At 39.8% G+C, this 18973-nt stretch overlaps 1 protein-coding gene across 3 annotated transcripts in view; it reads left to right on the forward strand.

The window, feature by feature from the left end:
- The first annotated feature begins 2596 nt into the window (after positions 1-2596).
- Positions 2597-18973, forward strand: part of LOC126295356 (uncharacterized) — a 150899-nt gene continuing 134522 nt past the window's right edge. For 2 of the 3 annotated variants that reach the window (XR_007552465.1, XM_049987828.1), the window contains exons 1-2: positions 3480-3621; positions 13431-13505. Coding sequence is in view for 2 of the 3 variants with exons in the window: in XM_049987828.1 (XP_049843785.1) it covers positions 3613-3621; positions 13431-13505 (84 nt within the window). In the remaining variant the exon portion in view is untranslated. Of the gene's footprint in view, positions 2764-2856; positions 3179-3479; positions 3622-13430; positions 13506-18973 lie in introns of those variants that run through there. The other variant, XM_049987827.1, reaches the window with a different exon arrangement.

An 18973-nucleotide genomic window follows, 5' to 3' on the forward strand; every position in this document is an offset into this window, starting at 1 on the left:
CTGATCCCATGAATTAGGACCTAACACTTCCCTTGACCTATATAGCTCAAAAACATCTCCCGATACCAGTACCAACATTCACAGCCCCACACTGGGATCAAACACTTCCCTTGACCTGTTATCCTTACGACATCTCCACATACAACCGTCCCTGGTCTGAGACGCCGGAACTTTAAGTAAACCTTATTTCTTCACGACATACTGAACACTTCACGACTTCACCCAAAAGTCCGAATAGTTGAAGAAATTTTATTAGAGACAACGCGCTGTCCCCCATCATAGCCGTCAACCGAATACTGTTGACCCTGTCAGTCATATCCATACCTACCAAAACATAAGAAAAGCAATTTACCAAAATTCACACACGACGCCACACTCGCAAACTAAACAAAAACATACCTAACACACCACCAGAGAGCACCACCGATCGCACCAAAACTACACCTACAAACACGCCACTCTCACAAACTAAATTCCGCTCCGTCGTGATATCACACACAACAGCCTTACGTCACGGGTCAAAGCCGACGGGTGGGATCCAACGCTTCGGTCGACCCAATTTGACAGTACAGATGTAGAGTAAGTGGAATATAGTGAAGCATTAAAAACTTACGATAAACTGCATTGCAAGTCAAAGTATATTGACATTTAAATTTTAGTGGCGTCATCTGACTGGTACTCGTAAAATGACATTTTGACATCAGCAAGTTATTACTATTTTGCTATAAACATGCACGACAATTTTATTCGTTTCTGTTACCCACCGTGGAACACAGAATACAAAAACTTCACGAATGGAATACGTGTCGTACGAAATTGAAACAGAACAACCACACACTTCTAACTCTAAATTATGTGTAATATGCGTTTTCCAAAATGTACTAAATATATATAAATCCATCACATACGGTACATTTTATAAGAGCATGTAAAAGAACAACCCATTAATTCAGTGTTTTAATTTTCAACATAATGTTAATTGTGTGTGTTTGATAGAAATTTGTAATATTCTGCTGTGCATATTCTGGACAGTATTTTGCCAATTCCTATATCATGTAAATGATTCAAAGGATGATGATAAATGAAAGCGCTGGAAGAGCGTGGCAATGAACTCGGAAAGTGGCCAATATGGCCTGAAAATTCGTATAACTGCCTTTCGAAATCTAGCTACTAGATGATATTTTTCCATTTATACTTTGTGTGTGGTGTTGGTAGTTTGGTCGTAAAGGGTATTGGGTTGGGTTGTTTGGGGGAAGAGACCAAACAGCGTGGTCATCGGTCTCATCGGATTAGGGAAGGTCGGGGAAGGAAGTCGGCCGTGCCCTTTCGAAGGAACAATCCCGACATTTGCCTGGAGCGATTTAGGGAAATCACGGAAAACCTAAATCAGGACGCCGGACGCGGGATTGAACCGTCGTCCTCCCGAGAATGCGAGTCCAGTGTAAAGAGTATTCATTTGTAAAACTCAATATTGCAGTTTCGACTGTGTGGCTGGTAATTATGTTCCTGATACGACCTTCTTGTGCGTACGACACTCTTTGGATTGCAACGTAAATATGTTACTAATATTGTGCTCTCATCCGTAATAGTGGGCGGGGTAAATGATTCCGCATTTGTTTGTTTCATATGTAATAGAAACTGGTTTGGTCACATGTTATTTTGCAGACTGTTACCGCTTACGAATCCGTGTGTGAACTGCTCGATTTAAATGCGCTCGTATCCTACGAAATTTTTGTTACCATCCGATTTTTATAGTCTCTTTTAATGAAGGCCGCAGAAATTTACATTGTCATCTGCTAAAATGTACTGCTTACCTGTTAATAAGGTGCGATAACATATACATAATTTAGGTCGCATTTTTTTTTTTTTTGCACTTGCAATGAATAATCATCTAGTCACCAAGGCTACAGACTACAAAGCAGGTTACAAACTACAAAACACAGGGCCTACTCATCTACATCCATAATCTGCAAGACATTGTTAACTGCATGGCACTAGGAGGCGAGAAGCAGCACCATTCGAAGCATTACGTATCATTCCCTGACAATACATAATAAAAGCTGAATACCAATACTGTCAAAACCTGCTAACATGGCGTTCTCCATGTGAGGAAGTACGGGAAACAAACATAATATAGAATATGTACCGTTTACTTACAATGGATTTAAATCGAGAAATTCACACTGATTCGCAAACAATAATAAATATTATACACATAAGTCCGCTGAACACCTCGCAACGGAAGCAGTTACGCTTGATAGGAAACAAAATAAACTTGAAGTCATTTGCCCCTCAAAATATTACGGATGCGAGCAGAACTCGAAAGGTGTATGAGTAACATATATGCAACGGAATACGAAGAGTACAATCGACACGAGCAGCCGTAATTAGAAACACACTGGGGTAAACCAAACTTTTTCGCTATTAAGTATGAATTTATGAAACAAACAAACTCGGAAGACTAAAAATCAGCCAATAAGAAAGCGAGATGATGGGCTGATAACTTGCAGCGTTTCAATTGGGATGGCAGAAGTTCCACTCCCACGGCGTGGAGCAGCACTACGACAACAGCGCGCCAAGCGGTCAGGAAGCTGCACTGTAGAGATAGATTTCGTATTCGCATAAATACTGTACGAAGAAAACTAGATTAATTCGGAAAATGGTTTTTACAAATGGGAGCGTATGTAGTGCAATAAATTGCACCAACAATAGGAAAAAGACACCACATTTGTCGTTCTTTAGGTTTCCTAAAGACCCAGAGAGGTACATGCAATCTTGCATCTATGGATTATTTATTTACTATTGCGTTATGGTTATAAGTTCATTATTTATGTTATGCTTAACGTCACGTTTTAGGAGCAGGAAATGGGCAGTGAATTGCGGAAGGGTCGACCTTTTGCAGAAAGATGTCCTCTACCTGTACCATAACGTGAAGTTCTGTTCGCAGCACTTCGAGCCAAACCAGTTTATGAATGAATTAAAAAAGCAGCTGGTGTGGAATGCAGTACCTACATTATTTGACGTTCCAAATAAGCCGCAGCAAGTGCCGCTGGAGAGGAAGCTGCCACAAACACACCGTAAAACAACGCCGAGAGCAAAAAAACTGTTTTTTGCCACAAAAGTAACCAGTCCCTCCAAAACATCAAAATCCTCAACACAGTCTCGTTTTGAATATGAGGTAAGTATTTGTGTCTTGAAAAACTGAGTGAAGTGTTAGATTGTGAAAAACGTTAGATTCTCAGTAAAATTATTACGGAGCAAGGAAAGTATAAAGCAACAAATGGAATGCCAGGACGACTGGGTCCAGAAAGGCAGGCATATTTTTTGGATCGCGGTATCACGCCGCAGCGTGTAGTTTGTTTAGTACGTAGTTGTCAGATAAGTATGACCACGCCATCAGACGCTGGATATTTGTTAATCCGTACTTGTTCAATAACCTGACAAATGTGCAGCGTTACTTCGGCGGTTTGGTTGGAAAGAGTTGGCTACTCTGTCCGAGATAGTGTTCCAATCATTGTGAGTTGTTCAGAGTGGTTTGTTTTGTTTACAAACAGTAAGGCCGAGTGTCAGTTCTAAGTATTCGTTATTGCAAAGAAGACTGCGAATCCACTCATGAGAAAAGTAAGTGCAACTTTGCACTTTCAATTTTTCACGTCGTTTCCTTTTTTACGTATACATTATAGTAGTTTGTTTCACAAGTACTTTAAATTTGTAAATTAGCACGCCAGTTGAATCGGAAAGTTAGTTAGAGCCTTCCCCAAGTTAACTGGCTAAATGCAGGATATCACTACCCAGACCACGGAGAGGACTTTGAGATTTCGCATGTGGAAAAATTAAGCATATACTCGAAATGACCAAATCCAGTTGATTGTTTGTCAGCAAATAGTTCGCAAACTTCCATATTCCAGACATATACGAAGGGAAAGATTTCTTGTCGATATGGAAACTGAAAATATCCTCTTGAGCCTGACTTTCTAAAATTTTATTTCCAGACTTAGTAAAACACCACTCGCAGACCTTGTATGTCTATCGTTGCAGTAAAAGGCCGAAAATAAATGTGGAAATAATTTTTTCCTTTTAATTTGGATATGAGTGTTCAGCTTGTATTGACGCTGCTTTTTGGCTGTGTTTTTCTTGTGTTGATGGACAAATTAATAAATTGACGGTAGTTAATGGACAAAATTACAGCAAGATAATTATTTTATAATATTTGTAATGCATTCAAAGCTAGTAACAACAGCTGAAAATCTTCAGGAGAGTAGAAAATTAAATTCGAGTAGAACATTTGTGTTTTTAAAAATCAGTTTGATTTTGGTTCAATGTAGACTACGTCAAAAGTAACACAAGTCTATAGTAATTGATGATGCTCTTTGCTTCTAGCCAAGAAGATAAAATGTTGAGATGGATATGAGCTCTTTCCTCCAAACGAATCATGTTCAGTATTCAGGCATACAATTTTTTGCCAAAATGTTTTTGCCTCCCATCAGTAGTTACATTAGACATGTGTTCAAAGAATGTGGTATCCATGACAATATATGTTGTTGTTGGGGTTTTCAGTCCTGAGACTGGTTTGATGCAGCTCTCCATGCTACTGTATCCTGTGCAAGCTCCTTCATCTCCCAGTACCTACTGCAGCCTACATCCTTCTGAATATAAATACTTTCAGAAACGACTTCCCGACACTTAAATTTATACTCGATGTTAACAAATTTCTCTTCTTCAGAAACACTTTCCTTGCCATTGCCAGTCTACATTTTATATCTTCTCTACTTTGACCATTGTCAGTTATTTTGCTCCCCAAATAGCAAAACTCCTTTACTACTTTAAGAGCCTCATTTCCTAATCTAATTCCCTCAGCATCACTCAACTTAATTCAAACTACATTCTATTATCCTCGTTTTGCTTTTGTTGATGTTCCTCTTATATCCTCCTTTCAAGACACTGTCCATTCCATTCAACTGGTCTTCCAAGTCCTTTGCTGTCCCTGACAGAATTACAATGTCATCGGCGAACCTCAAAGTTTTTATTTCATCTCCATGGATTTTAATACCTACTCCGAACTTTTCTTTTTTTTCCTTCACTGCTTGCTCAATATACGGATTGAATATCGGGGAGAGACTACAACCCTATCTCACTCCCTTCCCAACCACTGCTTCCCTTTCATGCCCCTCGATTCTTATAACTGCCATTTCATTTCTGTACAAATTGTAAATAGCCTTTCGCTCCCTGTATTTTACCCCTGCCACCTTCAGAATTTGAAAGAGAGTATTCCATTCAACATTGTCAAATGCTTTTTCTAAGTCTACAAATGCTAGAAACGTAGGTTTGCCTTTCCTTAATCTTCCTTCTAAGATAAGTCGTAACGTCAGTATTTCCTCACGTGTTACAATATTTCTACGGAATCCAAACTGATCTTCCCGGAGGTCGGCTTCGACTAGTTTTTCCATTCGTCTGTAAATAATTCGTGTTAGTTTTTTGTAGCTGTGACTTATTAAACTGATAGTTCGGTATTTTTCACATCTGTCAACACCTGCTTTCTTTGGGTTTGGAATTATTATATTCTTCTTGAAGTCTGAGGATGTTTCCCCTCTTTGCTTAGAACTCTCAATCTGTATTCTGTTCCAATTAGACTGTTCACTCTGTTCAGCAGATCAGGTAATTCTTCTCAACTTTCACTCAGAATAGCAATGTCAGCAGCAAATGGTATCAATTATAATGTTTCACCATCAATTTTAATCCCACTCCCGAACCTTTCTTTCCTATCTGTCATTGCTTCTTCGATGTACAGATTGAACTGTAATGGCTACAGCCCTGTCTTACACCCTTCTTCATTGGAGCACTTGCTTCTTGGTTGTCCATCTTATTATTCCCTCTTGGCTCTTGTACAGACTGTATATTGCACGTCTCTCCCTGTAGCTTACTCCTATTTTTCTCAGAATTTCAAATATCTTAAACCATTTTACATTGTCTAACACTTTTTCCAGGTCGACAAATTCTATGAACGTGTCTCGGTTTTTCTTTAGTCTTGCTTCCGTTATCAACTACAACTTCAGAATTGCCTCTCTAGTGCCTTTACCTTTCTAAAGCCAAACTGAATGTCATCTAACACATCCTCAATTTTCTTTTCCATTCTTCTGTATATTATTCTTGTCACCAATCTGGATGCATGAACTGTAAAGCCGATTGTGTGTTAATTCTTGCAGTATTTGGAATTGTCTGGAAGATGTTTTTACAAAAGTCTGACGGTATATCGTCAATCTCGTACACTCTACACTGTGAAGAGTCATTTTGTTGCCACTTCCCCCAGTGTTTTTAGAAATGTGGATGGTATGTTATCTATCCCTTCTGCCTTATTTGATCTTTAGATGTTAGTGTAATTGCTGAATTGTGTAATTCATATGTAATTTGTCGAAAAAATGGTCATTGTAATTTTACAAAACGCCAAGGTTCTATACATTAAGAAGTTGAGATTTTTATCTTTGCCTAGTCATAAATGTTTAGCATGTAGAGATTATTTACAAGTTAATATGTGATATGAATGTAAAATAACTTGTTCCAAATTATAATGAATTATCATGTGAATGATCCATAGAATGTGAAATTGACTAAGATTCGTTCCCATATGTCCATCTAAGCATTTGCTACAGGCACGGTAATTGTCTATAGTTCTTGTGTTGTGCAAAATTGCATGTCTCTGTTTAGTGGTGCTGAACACTTTATCATAATTAGGAAAATTCTCTCACATTTGTACAATTATTTAAATTTGGTTTTGTAGGATTCCCGCAGTGATAGTTCTGGTGTGCATTTGATGGCGTTCTTTTTCTTTTGAAGCTTTAAATGTCTTTGATTATGTACATATGCTGCTCCTCATCGTATTGGTATAATGTGCAATATGTGTAAATTTGTAGTACATTTTTAGTAAAGTTAGTAAGGTTTCTGTATCATCTATACAGGACTTTTCTTTATGAAGAATAAATGTGTACGTATTTTTGAGATCATCTTGTTAGTGTGGTTTTCCCTATGTCAGCAATTTCTCTACCAGTTATTCCCGCAAGTCCATTACAGTCAATTTTTTCTAGCTCTGCATATTTGGTGAACAGAATAAAATCTTCTGTCCTGGCACTTATGTTTCTTTCAACTTTTGTACATGTTGTTTTATTCCTGTTAATTATTATTTTCTCAGAAATATCTTTCTACCATTTGAATGTCCTAACTAGCTCTCTTTTCCAGGGTCTTACCAGTGAAGTTGCATTATTGAAATGTGTGATCTCCTCCCTATTTACTGCAAAAGATTCAGTTTTTGAAAATATAATGTAATCATATTGATAGAAAATCTACTCACCAAGCGGCAGCAGGAGAACACACATTTAATAGCGTTAAAGTTTGCAAGCTTTTGGAGCCAGTGGCTCCTCCTGGGAAAAGGGTTTGAAGGGGGGGAGGAGGGGGCGAAGGAAAAGCACTGGTGAAGTTTAGGGAAAGTGGAGAGTTCAGATAAGCCACCCAGAATGGATTGGATGAGAAGGAAACTGATTGTAGGGGACTGCACTGGACGAGATTTGGAAACCTGAGAAATTACAGATGGAAGAGAGGGTAATATGCAAGACAGAGATTACTGCCAGAACATCATGCACTAGTTAACAAGATCAGAAAGCTAAGTGCATTTTATGTGGTGGAGGTGGAGGGTGAGGAAAAATAAAAGTCAGAAAATTAGGTACAAAAAACTAAAAATAAGTGACGAAGGGAATAATTTCTGAGAAGAGATGCTGAGACTGAAGAAATTGACGCGAATTAAGGCCAGGTAATTGGTGAGAACCGAGGACATGTTGTAGCGCTAGTTCCCACCTGTAAAGTTGTGAGAAACTGGGGTGTCTGGGGGAAGAATCCAGATGACACATGTGGTGAAACAGGCACCGAGATCAAGCCTATCGTGTTGCAGAGCATGCCAGTATGTGCCCTCTGCCTATGCAGATTCATTCTAACTGATACTTGGTGGTAGTCAGTCGTGCCAATGTAAAAATCTGAATCGTATTTACATAATGTCTGGTATATGATGTATTGTTTCACAGATGGCTCTCCCTTTGATAGAAAATTTTTGCCAGTTATAGGGCCGGTGTAGGTGGTCGTAGGAAGGTGCATAGGGCAAGTTTTGCAGCAGGGGTTGCCGCGGGGTAGGAGCTTAAGGGTAGAGTAGGACAGGGAGATTGGTGTACGAACAGCATAGGGTCTGACAAGGGTACTGCAGAGATTGGGAGTGTCACAAAATGCTATTCTAGGTGTGGTGGGCAAAATCTGAGACAATATACCTGATTGTAGGGCATGATTTTAGGAAGTCGTGGCCATGTTGAAATAGCTGATTAACACTTTGCCGTTCGCACGTCTCGTACAAATTTATTCACTTGGCACCGGAGCGCTTATTCGGATTACTTAGCTTGTCACCTTTTCATTGATGACAAGCTTCAAACACATTGACTTGTGTGCACTTTAATTTTCCGGAAATGCTCTATTTTGCCGTGTTGTTCTGCAAACTTGAATTTTCTTTTCAAGTAACTTCTCTGCAAGTTCTACACTGTTACAATAATTATCCATGCAGAGGTGATGCCACTTTCTATTAGAAGGTGTCAATAGTTCCATCACTGTTTTTGCCAAAGGCTGTCCAGCGGCAGAATATATCTTGAATGAGGAAAAGTATCCCGTACTCGAATCGGACAGCATCCAAATGAGTATGCCATATTTCGTAATTTTTGACGGACTGTAAACTTTAAAATTTAACCGTCCACGCCACGGTATCATTCCTTCATCAATTGAGATGTTTTAACTTGGATTAAATGTTTCTTTAAACTTTTGGAAAAATAATGAATTACGAATTGCACTTTGACAAGCCGGTCAGCAGTATCCAGTTTATTGTTGCTGTCGGAAAAATGTAAAAATGATAATATTTGTCTGAATCGGTTGCGGGACATTGTTTTGTGAAATATCGATTTGTCTATCAACAGATTTGTTGACTAATAATCACCGATCCTTGCTTTTTTTACAGTTCCCATAAGGATATCAAGCCGAAACCATTTTCTAAGTTAGGGCCCCTTAATGTCGGCAAATTTGACGTTTTTTTAAAATCCAGTTTCCTTCTATTGCAATTTTGACTATAGTACTTTTTGGTTTCGTTGCTAATATATTTGAATAGATCGTTCTCAATATATAATTGTGCAATATCCTCGATGCTCTGTGTATCTTCGGGAAATATGTTTGGACCCGGGGATCCTGGAAATTTATTATTGGTCCTTGGTAAATCAAAGCCTGACCACTGTGCACTGTCTTCTTCGTCTGATTCAACCGAATGAGTTGGAAATTGTAGCGTTTGCCGAATTCTTCTCAGACGTATTTCAATATCTTCCTACGATTCTGCTTCACTTTCATTTTTTAGATATCCAGTGTCTTATTCCCAGTCCGCCAAGTCGTCCAGAACATCACACAAGATGTCTGTGCATTCATTGTAAATAATCTTATTGTCTCTTCCATCTGCCATGATGAAAGGGCACAAGTATGATATAAAAATAAAAACAAAAAAACTTGTTGGCATGTGTAGCTTATTGTTACTAAACAAAACTCCAACATAATGCAAAAGATACTTAAGTGCTGCCATCGGCCACTTCGTGATACTACGCTCACGACACCACTGTGGTGTCGCTGGATGGCATAGTGTTAATACATTCAGGACCAGGATGATACTGAGTCACGAGTGGTGTACTCCAAAGTAGTTTTTTGGAGGGATCAGCCGGGGCTCTTTTGTGATTTGCAGCAGTTCTGTCATTTTCATTTCCCTGACAGAAAAATCTGCATCGTTCTTCTCTAGCCAATCCTTCGTGTTACACGTTATGCTTCTTCGTGTAGGGGCTTTAATTGAAGGAATGTATGTTTGGGCAAACATAATGACAAGCCACAACAGCAGTGTTCTGGAGGTCCACTGTGACAGATGTCACGTCTGAGTAGCACGACAGGTGGGCCAGTGTCGGAGAGTAGCTCGCTGGAGGTTCCAGGAGCGATACTGATAGATAGTGACCTGATGTGAGCAGGGACACTGTGGCACAGAGCGTGTGGAGTGGTGGTTGTGCAGGTTATAGGTGACTAGGGTTGACTAGAAAACCTGTGGTGTGTATTATGGCAGCAACCTCCACGATATCAGATCCTTAAAGTCTCCACCACGTTACAGGTCAGCTAGCAGCCTACGCTAGTGTGGGCAGAAGTCTCCACCAGAGCAGGTCACGGTTGTTAAGTGTGCGCCCTCGCACTTACAGGGGAATCTCCCCATCACACCCCCCTCACATTTAGTTATAAGTTGGCACAGAGGATAGGCCTTGAAAAAACTGAACACAGATCTACCGAGAAAACAGGAAGTTGTGTGGAACTATGAAAAAAAAAAAATAAGCAAAATATACAAACTGAGGTGTCCACATGCAAGATAGGCAACATCTTGGAGGCAGTCAGCTAAGGAGCGCTGTGGTACCGTGGTTAGTGCGGGCAGCTGCGGAACGAGAGAGCCTCGGTTCAAGTCTTACCTCAAGTGAAAAGTTTAATTTTTTATTTTCAGACAATTTTAGTATGGGAGTAGACGTGATTACCATTCCTCCAGGTTGTACACCTCTTGTGTAACCGCTAGATGTGTTTGGTTTTCGGCAAGTGAAATACATTGTGAAAAGACTATGATTTTGTGAAGCTGCACAGGTACACAGAGCAGCATTGTTTACGTGATTGTGTGTCAATTATCAAAATTCAGGCACTCCCATATAATCAACTTTGCTCTCCAAAATTCCAGGACATGTTCAGATTTGCTTGGACATATGCAGGATTTGACGGTCTACACACGGAAAAATTTGAAAACGTTAAAACATATGTTTTGATGCAACACAGGGAAAACTGTGCAACTGTGAAACTGTTGCATTCATTTGTTGCAGTTTATGTGACAAACTCTTATGTTTTCATTACTTTTTTGGGAGTGATTATCACATCCATAAGAAAACCTAAATCGGGCAAGGTAGAAGAATCTTTTTACCCATTCGCCAAGTGTACAAGTTAGGTGGGTCGACAAAATATTCCTGTCATGTGACGCACATGCCGTCACCAGTGTCGTATAGAATATATCAGACGTGTTTTCCTGTGGAGGAATCAGTTGACCTATTACCTTGCGAGCAAATGTTTTCGGTTCCCATTGGAGAGGCACGTCCTTTCGTCTACTAATCGCTCGGTTTTATGGTGCGGTCGCAAAACACAGACAGTAAACTTATTACAGTGAAGAGAGACGTCAATATACGAACGGACAGATCATAACTTTGCGAAAATAAAGAAAGTAAACTTTTCACTCGAGGGAAGACTGGAACCAAGGACCTATCGTTCCGCAGCTGCTCAAGCTGACCACGGTGTTAAATCAAAGAAAACACCTAACATTTGCAACCTTTTATTTAATCCGTCCAAAACCTCACAGAGAAAAGAGAATGTAGCATTTTCAGTTGTTAAGCCATTTCTAAAACCAAACTGTACATTTGACAGCAAATTATGTGAATTTAAATGCTCCAGTAACCTTGTATATACAACCTTCTCGATAACTTTAGCAAACACCGATGACATAGAAATAGGTCTATAATTGTCAACGTTATCCCTGTCTCCCTTTTTATAAAGTGGCTTCACTACCGAGTACTTTAATCGTTCAGGAAACCGGCCACTCCTAACAGAAAAGTTACAGATATGCCTAAGTACTGGGCTAACATACATGGAACAATACTTCAGTATTCTGGTAGATACCCCGTCATATCCATGAGAGTTCTTGGTCTTTAGTGATTTAATTATTAACTTAATCTCTCTCTTATCAGTATCGTGGAGGAGCATTTCAGGTAACAGTCTCGGAACACTTTTCTCTAAGAGCGCTATATGATTCCCTGTTGGGACTAGGTTTCTATTTAGTTCACCTGCTATATTCAGAAAGTGATTATTAAATACTGTACGTATATGCGACTTATCAGTAACACGGACATTCCCACTACGCACTGGTTCTATATCCTCTACCTGTCTCTGCAGACCAGCCACTTCCTTTACGACTGATCATATGGTTTTAATTTTATCCTGAGACTTAGCTATTCTATCTGCATACCACATACTTTTTGCCTTCCTAATACCTTCTTTAAGTACCTTACAATACTGTTTGTAATGGGCTGCTGCATTTAGGATGTGACTGTTTCTAACGTTTTGATATAACTGCCACTTTGTTCTAAAAGATATTCTTATCCCTCTAGTCAGTCACTCAGGCTGCCTGTTTGTGCTAGTACCCTGTTTTGAACATTCCAATGGAAAGCAACTTTCAAAGAGCATTAGAAAAGTCTTGAGAAAAGCTTTATATTTATCGTCTACTGTATCAGGGCTATAAACATCTTGCCACTCTTGTTCCTTGATGAGGTTTACAAATGTCTCTACAGCAACTGAATCTGCTTTCCTAAACAGCTGATGACTATATTTAACACGTGATGCAGCACAAAAATCTTTTAGAGTTAAAATTTGTGCATCATGATCTGAAAGGCCATTCACCTTTTTGCTAACAGAATGCCCTTCTAGTAATGAGGAATGAACAAAAATATTGTCTATGGTTGTTCTACTGTTCCCTTGCACTCTCGTTGGAAAGAATACGGTTTGCATAAGATGATATGAATTAAGGAGATCTACCAGCATCCTTTTCCTTGCACAATAACTTATACAATTAATACTGAAGTCACCACATAACTTTAATGTTTAGCAGTCTTTTCATTGCCCCTGTCTGCAACTAGCACCTCCTCTATGTGAGGAGTAGCTATTGATTCTTTTCCGTATCATTGTTATTCCATCGTGGACTTGCCACTGCTTAATATCTAATTTTACCTTCTCTGTTTTCTCGTGAGATGTATTTAGGACGACGGATATATTGAGTGACAGTCCTGGGAATGTGCCCTTCAGAATTTTGGTAGTAAATCTGAGTCACTTATGTTGCCTTGATTTTAGCACCTGCTTGTTTACGTGGGTGAACATCTCGGTAACACTTACCGAATTAAACTATGGCAAAATGCACTGCTTTTCTTTGCTTTTTATCTATATCCCCTATTGTATGTAACTGGCAAGGGTCTCAGACTGAAAAGCAATACTCGAGAATCATTCGACAGATCTCGTAAGATTCTTCTGATGAATTTCAGTCTGTCATGTACTCTTTTACGACTGGTTTTGAGTGATCATTCCACTTTGTAAGTTGCTCTGTATACATTACTCCCAGAAATTTATTGTATGTGACTGTCTCAGATTGTTTTTAATTAGTGGATTTCAGATTCTCGTGTGGTTGTTAATGTAATTCCCCAAATGTAAGCAGTGCATATAGTATTGTTGGAGGACGAAGATTAAAGTGGAACATTTTTGTGTTCTAGATGTTGGAGAAGGTCAAACTTAACTTGCAGTCTCCTGAAGATGACAAGGGTTCTGACATGATCTCTGACCAACAGGTATTTCCGTTGCCTAATTTTTTGCTCATTTTTGGATACTAACTGTCTGTGGATGTAACTGTTCCTGGACGTTAGATTAGAAATACACTGTTGGACAAAAAAAATGAGGCACCAAGAATGGAAGGAGGAAATGAAAAGAAATTTCATGTGTTCAGTTGATATGTGATGTTATTTCAGTGATTGCAAAATTGAGTAAAATTCACAAAGAACTTGGAGCATGAGTCCACTTAGCAGTATGACCTTGCACACACTCTGGCCTGAACACATTTACTATCTTCATCGGGGAAAGTGCGATAAAGTCATTGTATTCTCTCCTTAGTTTAGCTGGCCCACAACTGTTGACTGGTCCTCGAAATCCACGGTACTGGCTCTGGGATGGAGTTGACACCTGATGAGGGGACCATCACACCTATCAATCATAGGTTTTGATGACAGTTAGTTATATTGTAGAGGGACATGTCGCGAGTACACAGGAGGTACCTTTCCGTGCAGTGGCTCCATGTTTCCGAGAAAATCGATGTTGAAGTTTTAAGCATTTTTTGTATACCTGTAACGTTACTCTCGTTTTGACCAAATGAGTGTAGTGTAGTGGCTAAGGTTTACAGCTGCCTTGGTGGTGGTATAGGTTTAAATACAACATGTATTATTGTTCTAAATCTACATCTGCATCTGTACTCTGCAAGGCACCTGATGGTGTGTGGCGGAAGGTACCTCGAGTTCCTCTATCGGTTCTCCCTTCTATTCCAGTCTCTTATTGTTTGTGGAAAGAAAGATCGTCGGTATGCCTCTGTGTGGGCTCTAATCTCTCTCATTTTATCCTCACGGTCTCTTCGTGAGATATACGAAGGAGGGAGCAATATACTGCTCGACTCCTCATTGAAGGTATGTTCTCGAAACTGAAACAAAAGCCCGTACCGAATTACTGAGCGTCTCTCCTGCAGAGTCTTCCACTGGAGTTTATCTATCATCTTCGTAACGCTTTTGCGATTACTAAATGATCCTGTAACGAAGCGCGCTGCTCTCCGTAGGATCTTCTCTCTCTCTTCTATCATCCCTATCCGGTATGGATCCCACACCAGTGAGCAGCATTCGAACAGTGGGCGAACAAGTGTATTGTAACCTACTTCCCTTGTTTTCAGACTGCATTTCCTTAGGATTCTTCCAATGAATCTCAGTCTGGCATCTGCTTTACCAACGATCAATGTTATGTGGTCATTACATTTTAAATCACTCCCAATGCCTGCTCCCAGATAATTTATGGAATTAACTGCTTCCAGTTGCTGACCTGCTATATTGTAGCTAACTGATAAAGGATCTTTCTTTGTTATGTATTCGCAGCACACTACACTTGTCTACATTGAGACTCAATTGCCATTCCCTGCGCCATGTGTCAATTCGTTGCAGATCCTCCTGCATTTCAGTACAATTTTCCATTGTTACAACCTCTCGATATACCACAGCATCATCCACAAAAAGCCTCAGTGAACTTCTGATGTTATCCACAAGGTCATTTATGTATATTGTGAATAGCAACGGTCCTACGACACTCTCTTGCGGCACACCTGAAATCACTCTTTCTTCGGAAGACTTTTCTCCCCTGAGAATGACATGCTGCATTTTGTTATCTAGGAACTCTTCGATTCAATCACACAATTTGTCTGATAGTCCATATGCTCTTACTTTGTTCATTAAACGACTGTGGGGAATTGTATCGAATGCCTTGCGGAAGTCAAGAAATACGGCATCTACCTGGGAACCCGTGTCTATGGCCCTCTTAGTCTCGTGGACTAATAGCCCGAGCTGGGTTTCACACAATTGTGTTTTTTGAAACCCATGCTGATTCCTACAGAGTACATTTCTAGTCTCCAGAAAAGTCATTGCACTGGAACATAATACGTGTTCCAAAATTCTAAAACTGATCGACGTTAGAGATACAGGTCTATAGTTCTGCACATCTGTTCGACGTCCCTTCTTGAAAACAAGGATGACCTGTGCCCTTTTCCAATCCTTTGGAATGCTACGCTCTTCCAGAGACCTACGGTACACCGCTGCAAGAAGGGGCCCGAGTTCCTTCATGTACTCTGTGTAAAATCGATCTGGTATCCCACCATATCCAGCGGCCTTTCCTCTTTTGAGCAATGTTAATTGTTTTCTATCCCCCTGTCATCTATTTTGATATCTACCATTTTGTCATCTGTGCGACAATCCAGAAAAGCTGTGAAACAACTTTGGAAAAAGACATTTAGTATTTCGGCCTTTAGTCTGTCATCCTCTGTTTCAGTACCATTTTGGTCACAGAGGGTCTGGACATTTTGGTTTGATCCACCTACCTCTTTTTTCAAAGACCAAAACTTCTTAGCGTTTTCTGTCAAGTCAGTACATTTTTGTTTGTGTGCAAGGCTTTGGCTATGTTTATGTTTGCTGTGAAGTTCCCTTTGCTTCCGTAGCAGTTTTCTAACTCTGTTGTACCACGGTGCATCTTTTCCATGTCTTACGATCTTGCGTGGCACATACTCGTCTAACTCATATTATACGATGGTATTGAATTTTGTCCACTGATCCTCGACACTATCTGTACTTGAGATGAAACTTTTGTTTTGAGCCGTTAAGTACTCTGGAATCTGCTTTTTGCCACTTTTGCTAAACAGAAAAATCTTCCTACCTTTTTTAATATTTATATTTATGGCTGAAATCATCGATGCGGTAACATATTTATGATCGCTGATCCCCCGTTCTGCATTAACTGTTTCAAATAGAAGGTCTAATATGTTATCGCCACAAGTCAGTTAACTGTTTAACTGCTCAAGGTAGTTTCCAGATAATGCACTTAAAAAAATTTCAGTGGGTTCTTTGTCCCTGCCACCCATTGTAAGTGTTTGAGTCTCCCAGACTAAATTCGGTTAATTAAAATCTCCACCCAAAACTATAACATGGTCGGGAAATATTTTCCAAATTTTCCTTCAGGTGTTCTGCCACAACAGCTGCTGAACTAGGGGGCCTATAGAGACATCAAATTATTGTGCGTCCCACATGCTCACCCCCCCCCCCCCTTTTCCCCCCTCATCCTCCATATGTCGAGTCTTGCTAAATGCAGAACAAGCAGCAAAAAACGTCCCTGTGCAGAAAAAAAATTGAACCAGATTAGTTATTCCTTCACAGCACAGTATAGCGTGACTGTGTCAGGAAAGATACTCTCTTATGTCCACAAGAATCATCTGGGAAATTTGGACTAATCATTCAAAGAAGAGTTGACGCACAAATTAAAAACCTGAGGTTGTCCCCATTGGCTGCCTGCACTGTGAAGCCAGGAGACACCTCTGTGTCTTACCAAAAGACTGGAAGAATGGGACATATCCACAGGTCACTCTACATTCTAACCAATAATGTAGGATGCCATCTTCAGCAAGAGTCAATTTTCTAGGATGGCATGCGGCTGTGCGTCTGAGGTATGCCTTTTGAGATTTTTAATGTCTTGAAGTTCTAATATTATACCACAACTTTTTATACATTCTCTGTCCCAAATCATAACACGTGTATGCACATGTAATACTATTTGTCATAAGTACAAACTTTCTGTACACTTCCCTAAACCTACGAATTAATTGTTCACAGTCAGAATTATATTACGAAAAGTTCTTAAAGTACAATTATTGCAGAACTGCTATCCATCTCTGAACACAGTTTTTTTTTGTGGGGTGGGGGCGGCGGGGTGGGGAGATTTCATGATGCCTTCAGCTGCCATTTCTTTCTTTCATGTACAGTTTCGGCCTGAGGCCATTTTCAAGTATTTTGTGGATGATTTTTTAGTAGTAAATTATGCCACATATGTCATTGCCCCTATGACTCCGTGTTATTCTCATAAAATAAATCTGAGATGTTTTACACTATTTTAGGAGCACGTGAATTTTGAGAAGTTGTTTCAATATACAAGCTTTGCAACAAGCGCTCCAAAGTGACGTGCTCTTAAAGTAGCATAAAACATCTCGGATTTATTTTATCAGCAAAACATGAAGTCATAGGCGCAGCGACATACATGACATAATTTGCTACTAAAAAATCTTCCATAAAAACTTGCAAAATGTACAATTGTAAGAGGTGTGATTGGAAAGTTTTAAGAATTGATCTGCTACTGCTTACTGGTTTGGTGGGCAGGTGCACGGAGGGTGGGGAGTGAGGAACTGTGTTTCCTTAATTCAGTTTGTTGTGGCAGCTGGTCGAGTGCGTGTCTGTTAGTGCTTGTTGCCGGATTCTGTCTGCGTGAAAATGGACGTAAAAAGTGAGCAACAAGTTTGTGTGAAATTTTGTTTTAAAACTGGGAAATGGGCTTCTAAGACTTGCGAACTATTAAAAACAACATTTGGAGATATTTCTATGAGACAGTCAAATGTTTGTGTCTGGTTCACAGATTTAAAAATGTCTGCGAATCACGTACAGATGAACCACGGTCCGGCGGTCCCTCCATCTCAAAAACGAACGAAAATGGTGTGAAACTTCGTGACTTAGTGTGCTCTGCTCATAGACTTACAATTAGGGAGATGGCTGATGAACGTAATTTAAGTTTCAATGCAATTCACTCGATTTTAACTGAAAATCTTAACATTTGTCGAGTGTCCGCAAAATTCATTGCCAAAGTGTAGTCAAGTGGCCAGAGACAATACGACTTGAAGTATGCCAGGATCTGATTAATCCGAACTGAAAATGACCCTGATTTGTTAAATAGGGTAAGAACAGGTTACGAATCTTGGGTATATGGATACGATCCTAAAACCAAAGTGCAGTCTTCGCAGTGGAAGACTCTGGGCTCACCATGACCGAAAAAAGCATGGAAAAGTCGGTCGAAGGTGAATACAATGTTGGTAATTGTATTCGTGAATTTAACCTTGGAGGACAGACAATTAACCAGGAACACTACAAATGTGTCCTTGAGAGTTTGCATGAAAAGGTGCGGAAGACCTGATGGGATGCCAATTCGATTCTACACAGAGTACGCGAAAGAACTTGCCCCCCTTCTAACAGCCATGTACCTCAAGTCTCTAGAGGAACGGAAGGTTCCAAATGATTGCAAAAGAGCACAGGTAGTCCCAGTCTTCAAGAAGGGTCGTCGGGCAGATGTGCAAAACTATAGACCTATATCTCTGACGTCGATCTGTTGTAGAATTTTAGAACATGTTTTTTGCTTGAGTATCATGTCGTTTTTCGAAACCCAGAATCTACTCTCTAGCAATCGACACAGATTCCAGAAACAATGATCGTGTGAGCCCAACTCGCTTTATTTGTTCATGAGATCAAGAAAATATTAGATACAGGCTCCCACATAGATGCCATTTTCCTTGACTTCCAGAAGGCGTTCGATACAGTTCCTCACTGTCGCCTGATAAACAAAGTAAGAGCCTACGGAATATTAGACCAGCTGCGTGGCGGGATTGAAGAGTTTTTAGCAAACAGAACACAGCATATTGTTCTTGATG

Source organism: Schistocerca gregaria, chromosome 11 (assembly GCF_023897955.1).
Source record: "Schistocerca gregaria isolate iqSchGreg1 chromosome 11, iqSchGreg1.2, whole genome shotgun sequence".
NCBI lineage: Eukaryota > Metazoa > Arthropoda > Insecta > Orthoptera > Acrididae > Schistocerca > Schistocerca gregaria.